The following is a 16,703-nucleotide window of genomic DNA, read 5'->3' as shown; positions in this document are numbered from 1 at the left end:
TATACCAACACTTGTCTAGGAAAACTTAGATAAAGATGTTCCTGCGCTGAACAGGAAGTTAGACTGGATGACTGCCTAGAGTTTGTTCCAGCCTTACTTTTCTATGATTATATGAAACATAAGACCTGAGAAATGCTTGGGAGAAGAAATATATTTGGTAAAAATCAAAGCCTGCTCCTTCCATTGGGAGTTTATAAAACGTCATAAACCATGACCAAGATCTCTAATGAGTCCAGAAGATTGAAGAGAAATCTGAGAGGGTGAAGTCTTCCATTCTACCTCACATGCCAAGCTCAGAGGCACTGGACTGTTTCACTGCTTAACTGGAATACAGGATGCAAGACAGGAAGCACATCCTGTGTCCAGCTCCACACTAAAATCACAGGCAACCACACCATATAATCCCATTTGTACAATATTTTAACATTCCTGACACTTCTCAGGAACACACACACACACACTTTCAGGCCTTCTTTGCAGAGCATGAGGAAATACAACATTTTGAAAGATCACAAGAAGTTTATGGGAATTTACAGTATGCCTGCACCACTGCCCTGATATATCAGAAAAGCATTCCCATGTCACATGCATCAAAATTAGAAATGAGATTAAATCACTCCCAGAATGACACTGCCACCTCTTCCAAGAGCCACAGGAGACAGATCTTGAGAGCAGTGGCATGGGGGGAAACTCAAAGCAACTTTCATTGCCTTGTTTCTAGGTTTGGCACATTTAGGCTAGGAACAGAAGTTACATATCAACCAGTTTAAGTGATCAGTTTAAACCTGTAACAGGACCAAAGCTCAGTGCACATAAACTGGTTTCAGCCATTTGAAACTGGGTTAAGATTAAATCTGGCTGAATATAGTGTGACAAGCTAGCTGGCAGTGATTTGGCCCAGGGGTTTTGAAAAGGTAAAAGATAATTGAAGGGCTTGGGATTCCCTTTCCTCACCAATCAGGCCCCAGAGACTCACCCTCCATGTCCCCTGATTGCCCCTTGGGTCACCTGGAGGGGGATCAAAGGGGCAGCGCAGCTGACTCAGAGGAGACCAGTGAGGGACCACGAGGAAGGAGTTTCAAAGAGCTGGCAAGAGCTGGGCCAGCAGGGCAGAAGCAGTTGCCCCAGAAGAACCTGAAGGAGTGGGACCTGCAGGCAGCAGTGGGACCCTCAGCAGCGTGGCATGCGGCCAGCAGGAGAGGCTCCCTGCTGGGCTCCAGGATCCCCTACGAGAGGCTGTGGCCAGCAGGAGAGGCTCCCCCACTCCAGGAAGGATCTGAGCAGTGACCTGGGAGATTCCCAGCTCTGCTCCCAGCTCCTCCAATAAGAGGCCAGGAAGCTCAACATGAGGCCAGGGCTCTGGGAAAGTCAAGACCCCCAGCAGCTTGGAGCAGTTTCAGTACTGGTGGCTATGTAGTAGAGTTTCTGCCTACCATGTAGGAGATCCCAGTTAGAGTCCCAACTGAGATAACTTAGGGTGACTGAAGTGACAGGGAGAAATTCTTGTTGCAGTGGAAAGGGGTCATTGTGTTTTCCCTCTTTCCGCACCCCCATCCAGGTACCTAGGCCCTATATTTCTTGTTATTTGTTTTGTATTTTGTGCCTTTTATATTTCGCCCACCAGTATTGTTTGTTCTGCTGTTTCTGTCAACTGGATGGATTGTAAGTGTCTAACCTTTATTGAATCCTGCCCCCTTGGGGCATTGTAGTGTCCCCTATACCCCCTGGTTTATACTTACATTGCCACTACTGTTCTCTCATTAAAAGGTATACGGTTAAGTCCCCATTAGTGGTCTGATTCTGCTCTATAGGGAAAGGAGGATCTCTATACCCCCCACAGCACTTGTGCCCCTGCTCTGATTCCTTCAACTGGAGAGGGGGTACATCTTAGAGTACCGCCCGTTACAATAGTATCAGACGTAACTGATTTGAGTCAAACCAGTTTATGAACCTTCTGTTCCAGACCTCTTCCTGGTTCAGGTTCAATAACAGCCCCCCAGCATCCCAGCATGCTTTACAGCCCTGGTCTGGGCTGTGCTGTCTCCTCCAGAGAGCAGGGCTGGCCCAGCCCCTGTACTCCCAAGCTGCAGCAGTCAGGGCTGGCTGACAAAGTGATGGTAGGAAGGAGGGGCAAGCCTGGCTGGGGATGCAGCCCAGTTTACAGTGGGGGCGGGTACTGCCCCACCTCAGGCCAATCCCAGCTAGGGTCTGGGGCCAGGGAAAGGGGTTAAACACCCCTTCTCCCACTCAAACTACAGCTGGCTGCAACTGTGGATTACAAGTCCCAGAGGCACCTGGAAGCAAAAAGAGGAAGTGATGAGCAACCCTGCAGAGTCCTGCTGCTGTAATTCTGGACTGCAAATCCCAGAGACCTTGGGGGCAGCAGGACGAGGAAATGAACACACAGCCAAGGAGCCGTGCTCTAGTACCCCCGAGCTTCTGGTGTGATCCACTGCAGGCATGTGAGTGCATTTACTAAATGAAAGTTAAATGTCTGTTCACTTCTCTTTCAATTTAGTCTGTGCAGTTTAAACTAACCTGCAAAGACTGAATCGATTCAGCCTCAGGCCTTTCGAGTGTCTGTACCTAGCCATAGAGAAGAGGGAGACAGGAATGGCATGGTCTTCAGCAGCAGCCTCAAGAGGGTCACAAAAGCAGTGTAGACCGACAGCCCTAGTACCATATTTATTCACATGCCATGCACCCTCAAATACAACTTGCATCTTGTTTTGGGAAGGCAAAACAAAGAAAAAAAGGTTTTCCAGAACCTTAGCTGTCAGAGCGTGGGTTCACCATGGAGGAGGGAAGAAGTCTGCTCCTCAAGTGTCATTCACCCTGTATCTTAAGCTTCACAACAAGAAGAAATGAGCTTCTGAGCAGACTCTGCCCTTCCTCTGTATAGCTGGGAGCTCAGCACAGAACCAGGCCCTAGCAGCCACTGCAGTGTCCCCATGCCTCCATCCCAGTGGGGAAATCAGTTTTCTTTCTTGAGACACTCACCGCAATTTTAAAGGGCTAACTTTCAAGAAGAAAAAAAATGACATGTGGTATGCAAATAAATCACAAAGTGTGCCAGACTGTCAGGTCTCAAAAATGGACTGCTTTATTTATCCACAGAATAGATACAAGGGCAAAGCAAGCTTTTCCATGCTATTATGTCAAAGTAACTCTATTTTGAGATGGAGGGACCACTTCTAGATCACCTCATAATGGGCTGTCTTTATTAATACTGGAGCTACACAGTCTCTTTGTAAATAGGACAAACTGCAAATACTTATGCTGAAGAGCACTTATTCACATGAGTAATTACATCCAATTTGAGCGTCACTCCGCTTGAACCTGGTTATCCAAAGGTAAATATGCTATCTATTACCAAAATGAGTGCACAGTACAAGAAGTCTGAACCACTAAATGAAACAAACATTGAAGGCAATGTAGATTTTAGTTAAGCTGGTACAACAGTCTGTTATATGGCACCCCTTTCAATAGCCAAACCATAGCTACTGCAGAAATCACGATGATTCGCCCATTACAGATGAACTGACTGAAAAAGTCAGTAACATCCTGAAGCAAAATTCTTCCTCCCTAATCTAGAGTGCCAAAAAGCCACCCACCAATTTACTCTCTCAAGTGTGAATTGCACCCGCCTAAAAACCACTTAAGTCTATGAAGTAATTTGAAATTTTAAACTAATCAGATGAGGCCTTAAAGTTGTACTAGAAAAGAAAGTTAAAGGGTAGTATCTGAAGATTACGAAATAATTAAAAATTATTCTTATCTGTTAGATAACTGTGGCCAGGAAATAAAGATTTGCCTGTCACCAGTATTTTTTGTACTAGAGGGCATTAGAAAAAACTTAAGTTTTGGGAAAACAGAGTAAATGAATCCCTCAGCCTCGGAGACGATCTGTCACAGAAGTAGAGAAGTTGATCATAACAGTTACAAATTTTCTGGAAACAAGTGAGATTGCAAAGAAATCTGAGAGGCTGAAGTCTTCCATTCTGCCTCCCCTGCCAAACTCACAAACTCAGGAAAGTTTCACAATTTCACTGGAATATACTGAAGGAGACTACAACTGCAGACTAATCACCATGGATCCTGGTTTTCACAAATTTAAAAAAGATTCTCAATTTTTGGATTAAAAAAGTAACCCAAACTCCACATTTTTCTGTAATTAAAATGAAACACTGATAATATAAACGAGGGCTGTTCAAAAAGTATCAAAACTAATGCTGTAGGAAACAAAATATTTTATTTACAGGGGGTTCAGCTTAATCTCCTTTGAAGTATGCTCCTTCTTCAGCCAGACACTTCTCCCAACGTTTCTGCCATTGTTGGAATTACCTCTGATAAGCAATTTGTGAAATCGCTAAAAGCTGCTCAGTCGCATTTTGTTTTATGGTTTCCACATCGCAAAATCTTCTTCCTTTCAAGGTATTCTTTAGTTGAGGGAAGAGAAAAAAGTTGCATGGGACCATATTAGGTGAATAGGGAGGCTGCGGCACTTGTGGGATACAGTGTTTGGCTAAAAATTGCTTCACAAGCTGTGTTGAGTGGGTAGGCACATTACTGTGGTGAAGTATCTAAGAGCCACATGTTCATCATTTTGGGATGCTGAAGGGCATCCGGAATGCTCATCACTTTTGACCAATGACTATCCTTCTTTAAAGCGATGATACCATTCAACAACTCTTGCACGGCTGTCAGTGTCATCACCAAATGCTATTTTAAGTAATTCAAATGTTTCACTTGCCGTTTTCCTGATTTTCATGGAAAATGTAATGCTCACCCATTGTTCTCAATACTCTGACATAATGAAACAGGACGTGAGAAACAAACTATCTTACTTCAACCGCTGGCCACAGAAAACTGGGGAAACACCATGAGCTGCAAGTCTGTCCAGAGGAGTTCCAATATGCCCGCACATGTTCAGCAAAGCCATGCCCCCACCCAATATTTTGTACCACGAATACACATTCAGTCTCAATACTTTCTGAACAGACCTTGTAGATATAAACATAACGGTGTTTCATTTTGATCATACAAAAATGTAGATTTGGGGTTATTTTTTTACATCTGAAAATTGAGGATTTTTTTCTTATTGTAGAAAACTAGGACCCCTGGTGATAACTATCTATTATATCATATGCTAAAGATATTCTTCAAGCAAGACAATAACATGCCTCATCATTTGGAATGAATTAAGGCTATAATATTAATTTAAAAGACCTCGTGTAATCTATAATTGGTACTGTGCTGACAAAAGCTATTTACAACGTGTTGCATTGACACTGAGAAATAAAGTAAAACCTGAATTTTCTAAATGTTAAATGTAGAAATTGTCAGCTCAGTAAAATCACTCATACGTGACACCAAACTCAGTTAGTGATACTGTTGATTTACTGTATTCACTGAAATCCAAGAAGAGTATTTTTCCCCATTCAAAGCAGAGCAGAGCAAAGCAGAGGGGGAGGAGCAGGCAGCTGCTCCAGCCCCAGCCCTGACCCAGGCTCAGAGCCAGAGTCAGAACCTCAGCCACAGCCACCTCTACCCCCACCCTCCAGCTTCTGCCCCCCTGCTTCTACCCCCATCCCCTGGCTCTGCTGCCACTTAGCTCCTATCCTAAGGCTGGGGCTAAAACTGCTGCCACCGCAGCCACAATCCCTGCTGCCAATTTGGGTGGAAGCTGGAGCCACCATGTGACTGAGGGTAACCAGCAGCAAGTGAGGGGGGCAGGCAAGAGGGGAGACAAATGGTGGAGGGTCATTTGCTGGGGGGGGCGGGGCAAGGGGAGGAGGCATAGGCATTGGAGATAGCAAGGTGCTGGGGGCCCCTTGGCAAGCACTAGCAGATGGAAGCACTGGAGGCCAGAACAGGTGGGGCAGTGGGGCAAGAGACAAGCATCAGGGGACAAGGTATGAGAGGCAAGGGGAGCTGTCAGGATGCCTAGGTCCCCTAACACTTGACATCCTGTCACAGCGTGGGGTCCCCAGGGATGGCCGTGATACTCCTAGGACTCCTTGACCATGCCAATCCTGCCCCACGGGCACGCTCTTTCTCGCCTACCATCTCTTGCTGGTAATTCTAATAAATTCTTGATGCACCCCACTGAACCCTGCGGGTTCTTAGACCCCTTTTGGGTCCCACTTCAAAATGGATGTCTCACAGGACACCTTCAGCTTTAAGGGCTAGATGCGTGGCTCCAAAACCACTCCTTTACCACGCCCCAAGCCTCGCAGATGGTATTTAAACGTTGTCTCTCCTGGGGCCTGGCTATAACTCGGCCTCTTGTCCTCACCAGGCTCTCTGCAGCCCTGTCTCTGCACCCCGCACTGGCGCCAGGCTCTGCTCACCTCCTTGTTGCTGCACCCTTATCTGGCACTGGGGTTCCCACACCATAGTGGGCCACCAATGAGGTCTCCTCCTTCCCCAATAGCCCAATCCACCGGTGTATAAACAGCAGCTAAAATATAATCCCCTGGGCTACAACCTAATACAAGTTCAGGATGTACTCTGTCCCTTTAAAAAAAAATAATAATAAATCAATCAATCAATCAAACTTCCCCCAACACTAAGTGCCTTGTAGGCCAGGGTATCTGGTGAGCTCCTGGAATCCCTTAATCCTACCCAGAGTAAAACAGGCAGTCAAGCCTCTTTGGTGAGCTTGTTCTCTGACAGCTCCTCCCCCCTTGACAGCAGACAGAGAACTAAGCCTCTGGTCCAACCCCTGGGGTTCATATATATGCCCAGAGCCCTGCCTCTTCTGCTGCCCAGGTGCCCTGCCCAGGGCCCTGCCTCTTCAGCTGACTGGGTGCAGGTGCAGGCTAATTTACTCGTTAGCCTGTTGCCACAGTAACCTGCACCTGTGGGTTTCTGTCTGGCTTTTAGGGCCCTCTCCCTAGGCAGTTTCCGCTCTTAAAGGAGCAGGCACCTTACTGCCCTGTGACAGATCCCTGCTACTGCTTTCCCACTACAGCAGTGCAGAGATGCATTAAATACAATTCTCCAATAATTAGATTCTATACATGAAAAATTATAACAAATTTAGAGATTTTCCTTGTATATAATCTAATTTATTCGGGGGTTGTCTTAAATTTGAAGTTGTCTTGGATTCAGGTAAATACAGTATTATAATGACCCAAGTGATAATGAATTTGTGCTGAATCAAATAAATTTACATTGAATTTAGTCAACAAATGAAAAGTACTGCCCCATGGTAGCTCCTGAGAAATTCCAGCCTAGATTTCAATATCAAAACAGTTGCAAGCCATTGAGTTTGGGAAGTCTAACACAATTCACAGAGTAAAAAGACTGCAACACCTGTTCTACTTCTAATAGATCTACATTTAAGTGACTTCCCTTTGGGATTACTTCAGCTCTTGAGGTGTACCAAAGAATTAAGTATGAAGTGTCTGAGGATCTAAATAGAATAGATATAATAGTTGATGATCAGTTAGTTTAGAATAAAAATTGGTAAGAAGAGAAACTAATAATGTGCGCTAAGGTACAAAACCTTAAACTAAACAGGAACAAAATGACAGGGCCTGAATTGGATACTCATAAATCACATAAGATACATATTCAATACCAAGGACTGATGAAAAAATATTGAGGCAATTGAAACACAGCTAGGATGTCTTCTGAAGGAGGACTTTCATCTATAAATGTAAATTGTTCCATGAATTTGGACTTGCTTAAAAATGTTCTCACAATCAAAAAGTTACACACTGCCCACTTAAGAGAATACTACACACTTAGAAGAAAGATGTCCAAAAGTACAACTACTGAAATTTTAAAAAGAATAGTATTTCTAATATTTAAATGTTCTTGTATGTATGAGAATAGAAGGCTGTTCTTCTGCAAAATGACTATGCAGCAGCATGAACTTCTAAAGCATGGACTATAACAACACTGCACTTCAACTGAAAAAGAACCACTGGACACTGAATGGTTTCATGAATAGGCTTATGGGGCAGCAATCAGTACATACAAAACAGGCCATAAACTGTTGAAAGCTATATTTGATAAATCATCAAGGAAAAAAAACACAGCTTATGCTTCAGAAAAATCACGAAAATGCAAAAGTACTCATTAAAAATGAAACACAGGATGGTCTTAAAAAAAAAAAAGACTTCTTACAATGGACTGGTTTCAACACCACCTATAAATAGCAAAAACAAGGAGCTGTAGGAAGAGGTTTTGAAGTAAATATGACTCAAATGTTACCCATTTCCGGAAAAAAAATGTTTTACAAGCTCAAATGAGAAACACAGAAATGATCCAAGTTTACCAGAGTTTGAGAGAGTAATTCTTTGTGAATGGCCAACAGGAAAAGCAGAAGCATCTCCAAGCCAAGTATAACACTTGACTAAAATGAGATTGCTGCGTATGATGGGATTCTGATATATCATATGTAGCTTTTTTTTTTTTTGGTATCAAGAAAAAAAAAAACAAACCCTCAAAACACGCCAGAAAAGAGAGGCACCAAGCATGCTCCTGGAGTGTGCCCTGAAGCAACCAGAGCCTAGGCCCTCTAAAGAAATGCTCTAGCGTTTGGCTAGAGTGTCTCTATGCCTGCCACATGCCCCTGCTGTTCTAGCACGCTACCTCAGCACGCTGGAGCAAATAGAAGCAAGGCTGGCAGCAGTGGCTGGGACCCCGGCTCTGTCCCCAGTAAGCAGGGGGGTGGCAGGGTTGTGTGTGGATGGGGGAAATCTGAAGGTTGGGTGGGGACTGTGGGTGGATTGTGGGGGGGTTTATGGGTGTGGGGTTTGTGGGTGGATGGTGGGGGGAGACTAAAAAGGTGAGGGGGGGACTGTATGGGAGTGGTGGGTCACCTGCCTCCTCACCCCACATGGCACACAGCCCCACCATCTGCAGCAGCAGCAAGCCATCAGCAGCTGGCTCAGAGGTGCAGGAGGCTCTGCTACAGTGTCATACCACAGCCCAGGTGGCCATGCGGTCCCCATCTGGGTCTGGTGGGCACACAGCCATGGGGCCATAGGTCCACGGGGGCAGATGCTGTTGCAGGTGGCAGCTAGTCACAGCCAGCAGCCCCCACTGCCAGACTGCTACAGCGGGTAGAGGATGCAGGGGCCACTCTGGTTAGGGCTGCTTCAGCAGTCCACCTGACACAAGGGGCTAGAGTCCACAGATACCAACTGGCAGGGCCTCAAAAGCTCCTGACTGCAAGCAGCCCTGAGCTGCTCACCAGGGCAGGTTTTCGTACTACTGGGGCTGAAGATCCGGAAGGAGCTGAGCAGTGGCATAAGTGGCACAATTTGCCCACACCAAAGTGCATGTTCAGGCACATGTGCTGAAGCACAAATCTCCAACACAAATTTTTGCCATGGATATTTGAGCTGCTGTGAGTGTACATGCCTGCATGTGTGGACATGCACCTAGTCTAACCCCTTCCTCAAGGCAGCATCATTTGTGACTAAAGCATCCTAGCCAAGTTGTCTAACCTGTTCTTGCAAAGTTCCAAAGATGGAGATTCCACAGCTTCTCTGGATAGCCTGTTCTAATGCTTGATCATGGTCAAAGTCAGAAAGTTCCTCCTAGTCTCCAACCTCAATTTCCTCTGCTGCACCTTGAGTCTGTTGCTCCTAGTCCTGTCCCCCTATGGCCACAAAGAAAAGCCAATCTTCATCCTCTCTATATTCACTGTTCAAGTATATAAAGTCTGGTAACAAATCCCCCCACAATCTTCTCTTTTCCAAGCTAAAATAACCCTACTTCTTTCACACTGTCCTCATAAATCATGTTTCCCAGGCCATTAATCATTTTTGGTGCTCTCTGTTGGGATTCATCCCTCTTGAAGCATGGGACCCAAAACTGGACACAGTGATCTAGGTGCAAAATAGAGTGCCAAATAGAGTAAACGAATCACTTCCCTTTACTTGCAAGTGACACTCTTGTTGATACAACCCAGTATGCTGTTGCCTGTTGGGTTTTTTTTTCATAATAAGAGCACATTGTTAGTTCATATACAGCTTAACCCCCATAGAGGCATTTTTGATATGTTCAGGTTCACACCCAGAAGGATCATTATTGCCCACAGGGATAAGCAGCTGTCAGACTGCAACCTCAAACCTGGGTCCTTGACCCAACCAGCACAGCCACTCATCCTGGCCTGCCAACCTATAGCTGGTTGCCCAGCTAGGTCAGGGCTGTTTTAAAGTTGTCAGCAGGGCCTAGCCCTCCACCCACTCACTGGCATTAGAGTGGAAGTGAACTAACTTACCAGTTCCCCCATATAAACCCCTGGCCTGAACCAGGAAGCGTCTGGGCAATAGGGCTCAACCTGATCCCACACTGCTTTGCTGTTTTCTCTGGCTTGCACTCTGACTGCTTCCTGCTTGATCTCTTGGCTTCTCAGACTGCTTGTTCATTGACTCTGCTCTCTGCCTAATCAGGCAGCTTTCCGACTCAACTTGTTCCCTGATCCCCTGGTCGCCCACGATCTGGCTTGACAGAAGCATGGGACAGTTGTCTGAGTACTGGATGAGTCTGGGCAACCTTTCTGTGACATCGTGGATGAGGGTTCCTGGCAGATCTCCCAAGACAACAGGTCAGGCCAGCAGGTAGATCCCTCTGTGTCCTGCTGAAGGGAACTGACCATTACCACCACCTTTGTGCACTGGAGTCATGAAGACCTCATGCTCACACATGTTTCTAAGACTATTCACCTCCTTCTTCTGAAGGTCTCTTACCCCATTCCTAAGAGAATCCACCCAGAGACACCTCGAACACTGCAAGCACTCCCCCACCTGGCAAGAACATGCAGGCTACAGGTTGTGAGCCCCGCAAAACCAGACCAGAACTTGGGTGAAAGCTTCAGTGGTCAATGGCTGTGCTTGGACAGAGGACAAACCAGTACAGGCATTGGCAGGATTTTGGCACTGCAACATCTTTCAGTCATCTTCTTGATTCTCTTGCCAGCTCCTTCTTTCCATTGGTACTCCTAAAATATCCTCTTATTCCTTTTCCTGTTTCCACTCAGTAAGTTTACATTGAAGAAAGAAAGTGTCCAGGCAAACTCCCCGCTCAAAGCCAACAGGTCAGCTCCACTCCCTGTTCAAACCTCTGCCTGTTAGCCGGTCCTGTGTTACTTGCTCCATATTCACCTTGATTAGTTTTAAAATATGCCTCAAAATGTATCACCAGTTGTAGGATTTGTGGGCAGAATAAAAAACAAAACAAAATATGTTGCTAATATCTTTCAAGCTTCTTGAGTTAAAAAGTCAATTAACTCCTAAGCAATAGTAAGCCCCCAAAACAAAACACTTTACCAAACTTCAAAAAGAGAAAAATGACTGCAATTAGAATCTGAATGACTGATTCCACTGCAAGTGGTGAAAATGGGTAAGACTTCAAACAAAGAGTGCTCACAACCTGCCAACACAAAGCTGCCAACTTGCCAACACAAATACTGGCTAAACCAAAAGCCGCATATCCTATTCCATTTTTTTTTTAAAGAGAAACAGAAAATATCTTCACAAAACTAAAAACAGAAAATTATTTATAAAAGCAATACATGCCAACTTAATCAGGCCACCTGCCCCTCCCTGACACTGCTTTTACTGCCACCTGCCCCCCTGCCATTTCTTTCCTCACTGCAGTAGTGGAAGGAGGCGGGGATGGGAATTGACAAATTTAAGATGATATTCCAATAATTAGACTCTGCATGTGGAAAATTATAACAAATCTAAAATTTTCCACGAGTAGAACCTAATTACTGGGGAATGGTCTTAAATTCAAAGTCATCTTGGATTCAGGTAAATATGTTATTATAGTTACTGACCATACTGAACAACCATTAATCCTGGGTATATGACAAAAGTGTTACCTTCTGTAACGCTGAAACATCATGTGACTGAAGTCAGAAAACAAACTTCTGTCTCAGTATACCTACACTGCTTACATTACCAGAGTATTATATATTTTGAATTATGAATGTCCACATAGGGAATTATAATGGTATAACCAACACAGTAGAAGCACCCTGGTATAATATGGGGAAAATTCCCATGTAGACAAACTCTTACCATATTTTCCTGCATATAACATGGCCCAGAATAAACTATGCACCTTATTTTTGAAAGGCAGAATGAAGGAAAAAAGACCATACCTTATGGTAACTAACTAAGTAAAAGCAGCAAGGCAGCCACGTGGGCTCATTGTTCTGCTCCCTATAGAATGAATGCAGTTATTTTTCATAGATTTCATAGACATTAGGGCTGGAACGGACCTCAAAGATCATCAAGTCCAGCCCCCTGCCCAAAGGGCAGGAAGTCAACTGGGGTCATAGGATCCCAACAAGATAAGCATCCAATTTGCTTTTGAAGGTGTTCAAAGTAGGTGCTTGAACCACCTCCAATGGCAGGCTGTTCCCAACCTTAGGGGCTCAGACAGGAAAGAAATTTTTCCTTATGTCCAGCCTGAAATGGTCTTGCAGGAGTTTATGACTGCTCGACCTTGTCATCCCTTGGGGTGCTCTGGTGAACAAATGTTCGCCCAGATACTGGTGGTCACCCCTGATAAACTTGCAGGTGGCCATCAGATCATCCCTGAGCCTGCGCTTTTCCAGGCTAAAGAGCCCCATGGCTCTCAGCCTGTCATCGTAAGGTCTGCTTTCCTGACCTCTGATCATGCACGTGGCTCTTCTCTGGGCTCTCTCAAGCTTCTGCACATCCTTTTTGAATTGTGGAGCCCAAAACTGGATGCAGTACTCCAGCTGAGGCCTCACCAAGGCCGAGTACAAGGGGAGAATGACGTCCCGGGATTTGCTTGAGAAGCATCTATGGATGCAAGCCAGCGTTTTGGTCGCTTTACTAGCTGCAGCATCACACTGGAGGGCTCATGTTCATCTTGTGGTCAATGATCACCCATAAGTCTCTTTCTTCCGTAGTGCTAGCTAGCGTAACACTGCCAAGCCTATAAGGATGCTGCAGATTTTTCTTCCCAAAGGTGGAGAACCTTGCATTTTTCGGTGTTAAACACCATCAGGTTCTCGTCCACCCATTTGCCGAGCCTGTCCAGGGCAGCCTGGATCACCCGCCTGTCCTCAGGTGTGGATGCTTTGCCCCAAAGTTTGGTGTCATCCGCAAACTTAGCCAGTCCGCTTCTGACTCCAATGTCCACATCATTAATGAAGATGTTGAACAACATGGGTCCAAGGACAGAGCCTTGGGGGACCCCACTGGTCACAGGACACCATGATGAGTGACTTCCATCAATTACTACCCTCTGGGTTCAACCACGGAGCCAATTTCCCAATCAGCAGATCATGGTGGACCCAAGGCCACAACTGGCCAGTTTCGCCAAGAGGTGATCATGGGATACCAGATCGAAGGCTTTTCTGAAGTCAAGGCATATGACATCAATCTCTTCTCTTTTGTCCAGGTGACAGGTCACCTGGTCATAGAAGGAAATGAGATTGGTCAAGCAAGACCTACCCACAACAAACCCATGCTGGGTATCCCTTAGGATGATGGCATCAGCCAGTCCATTCAGGATGGCCTCTTTAATAAACTTTTTTAAGATCTTCCCCAGGATAGAAGTCAGGCTGATGGGCCTATAGTTTGCCAGATCCACTTTCTTCCCTTTCTTGAAGATAAGCACCACATTGGCCTTCTTCCAGTCTTCGGGCACTACACCAGAGCACCAGGAGGTTTCAAAGATCCGTGCCAGGGGCTGGGCTATGATGCTCGCCAGCTCCTTGAGTACCCTGGGGTGTAGATTGTCAGGGCCGGCTGCCTTGAAGGTATCCAGCTTCTCAAGGTGTTCCTTCATGAGGTCAGCATTAATGGAGGGTAGGGGATCTCCCTCACCTGCACCGCCCTGTCCCATGGTGGGCATGGGTGTCCCATGGGACTGATGAAAGACCAACACAAAATACCCATTTAATAGTTTGGCTTTTTCTGGGCGTCAATTGTCATTACTTTTATCCATTAGATACTTAAGAACCAGAAACAGTTATTACTATATTTCCTTTCTTATAATGCAAACCCCAATTTTCAGCAGCAGTTCTTTGATCACAGCTTTTTTGCTTGTAACACCTCACACGTCATTTAACCCTGCTTGGCAATACTTTGCTAAACTATTAAGGGACAAAATTCAGCTTCAGTTCATTTGTTATGCTCAGATAGTGCAAAAGGACCATTTCAGTGGCATAAAAGGACAGCTATCAATTCCTCCTAGAACGAGGAGTACCTAAGTGCAGGGAAGGATATCAAGGTGATACGTAGTCCAGTGATCCTGACTGGCATAACAATCCCTCAAGATTTACAGACTTGCAAAGGTTAGATCTGCCTAACAACTTTAAGATTCAGGGTAATAAAAACAATTCCTTTGGCTCTCTTTTTGGCTCTTTCACTAACTGGAGCTCCGCTGAAAGTCAGAATTGCCCTATAGCATTTTCTTATGTAAGAAAATTTGAAAGAATCTTTATATTGCCAACCTCAAGAATTCCCAAAGAACTAGTAGAAGACTTAATGAAACCCCTTAGCAATATGACAGCTAGCTGGAATGTTAGATACATAAGTGCAAGAAAAGAATCTCTATAAAAAAACAACATGGGAAAGAACAAAGTTTACACTTAAATATGACAAAGCCTCAGAAGAACATTATGAGACATTAAGGCTGCTTCCAGATGTTAAAAAAAAAAAAAAAAAAAAAAAAAAAAAAAACACACACCCCCCAAAATAGCACTTTACCAAAAGCAGCAGGACCCGGCTCCAGAGCATGTGTAAAAATCAGGTGCTTCAGTGGAGCTATTTAGCACTTTCAGCTGAAGCTGATTCAATTACCTATTAGATAAAGAGCTTGAAAAGCCCCACTAACGCACCTGATCTTTACAGATGTCGGGCAAATCATGTTGACGCAACATGCTGCCTCTCTGGGCATGCGTAGGGCACAAGGCAGGAAAATGCCAGGTGTAAAGTAAAGCACCATTTTGTTTTTTTACCTCTGCAAGTGCCCTTAATGTGCATTATAAGTTAAATGAAAGTGGTCCTGAAGCAAAATTGAAAGAATCCTCTATGGCCATAAATGAATGCTTAATTCATGCCATGCACCTTGGCTCACAAAACCAGTTGACATTAATTAAAGTACTAGTTAATATAAAAACCCACTACCAGTTTGAAATTGAGTCTGTTTAAAAAACCTGGGAATTAAAATAAGTTTCAAGTGCTAAACCTATTCATTCAATCCATATGCCAAGTTTTGTAGTTTAACAATTTACAATGTTTCTCTTATTCCACTTTTCTTATTTGCAAAAGCAAACAAACAAACAAAAAACCCTAAACAAAATGAACAAACAAAAGAAATGGATTAATTGTAAAAATAAGTGAGGAAGCAGAACATACACAAAGTGCCGTTAAAAGCAAAAAAACAAAAACAAAGAAAGAAATCAAACAAACTACAGATTACAGTCTTGTATATCATTCCAAGTATTCCAAGGTAAAATCTAAGGTATTGTTAAGCAAAAACAATTAGTGGGGAAAGCCTATTTTAGAGAGAAGTGGGTGTGAGTGTACGTGTGTGTGTGCATGTGTTTCCACACTGACTGATCCCTTTCACACATGGGTGTCAAAGATATGGCCCACAGAACCCCATTACCTGGCCCTCAGTGCTGCCCCTACATCCAAAGTTGACTAACATGTAGCATGCAGTGTACTCCGGACGAGTCCCATGTGCAGGATCTGAGACATTCACCCCACATGATGCTCGCCACAATCAGTCCAGCATACATGTCACATACCTTGGCCAGTCCAGGACATACACCACATGTGAAGCCTGTCCCCAGGGCAGGTCTCATACACGGCATGGATCCTAGACTGGCTGGAGTTGGCATCATCCCAGACTGGACTGGCATGCATCATGGACTAGATGGGGCTGGAATAGCATATGTCCCAGATAGGCCAGAGTAAGCACGGTGTCCACTGCATGTAGCATGTGGGGTGGAGGGGTTGAGGAAGTCTGTGTGCCCAATCCAGCCCAGTGCCAACCCTGCACTACGCTCACAGCCCACAGGGCCAGATGAGTTTGACACCCCTGCCTTAACACATGGTTATTAAGAATTTTCTCTGGTTCTTACCCCCTCCTCAGGCAAGACAGAGGGTGGCACAACTCAGGAGAGTCAGGATGAGTACTGAGCAATTAATTTACCAGTAACTAAATAATCCTACTAAACAACCCCAATAAACATCATACTGGTTAGCTATGAATTCCACATCGGTTACTAAAACACAAAGGGAGAAAAGGGCATGAAAGATCTTAAAGTACCTTACCAGTCCCAACAATCTGCCGTCTTCCTTCATGGCAAGGAAGCGATTTGCACATACACCTTTGATTGATACCACTCCTCTTTCTTCTGCTTGCAGTTGTAATTTGACTGGGAAGAAAAAGATAAAAATCAGTTTTTATCAGTATACTTCAACACTCAACCAAGGGTAAAAACTGTTGCTTGGATGATGTATATGGCAGGGATACAGTTTTTTCCATTTCTAATTTTCTGGCTCCATTATCAAACAAGGAAAATGAACAAGAAACTAGATAGTTATCATACGCTTTACACTACAATGATATACAGTTATGGTTATACATCACTTCTGTCTTGATGTTTTGACCTACATGTAAAATCAGTGCAATTCATCACAGGAACACTTAATATGGTGGTTATGTTAGGGAGGTCATAG

At 44.5% G+C, this 16,703-nt stretch overlaps 1 protein-coding gene across 1 annotated transcript in view; it reads right to left on the bottom strand.

Annotated features, from left to right (window-relative positions):
• Positions 1-16,703, bottom strand: part of FGF2 (fibroblast growth factor 2) — a 73,448-nt gene that overhangs the window by 4,487 nt on the left and 52,258 nt on the right. The window contains exon 2 of the mRNA XM_090036602.1: positions 16,296-16,399. Coding sequence (XP_089892728.1) covers positions 16,296-16,399 — 104 coding nt within the window. The remainder of the gene's footprint in view (positions 1-16,295; positions 16,400-16,703) is intronic.

Source organism: Crocodylus siamensis, chromosome 2, assembly GCF_052110815.1.
Source record: "Crocodylus siamensis isolate JL-2025a chromosome 2, ASM5211081v1, whole genome shotgun sequence".
Lineage (NCBI taxonomy): Eukaryota > Metazoa > Chordata > Crocodylia > Crocodylidae > Crocodylus > Crocodylus siamensis.
This window is presented reverse-complemented; position numbering and strand designations above follow the sequence as displayed.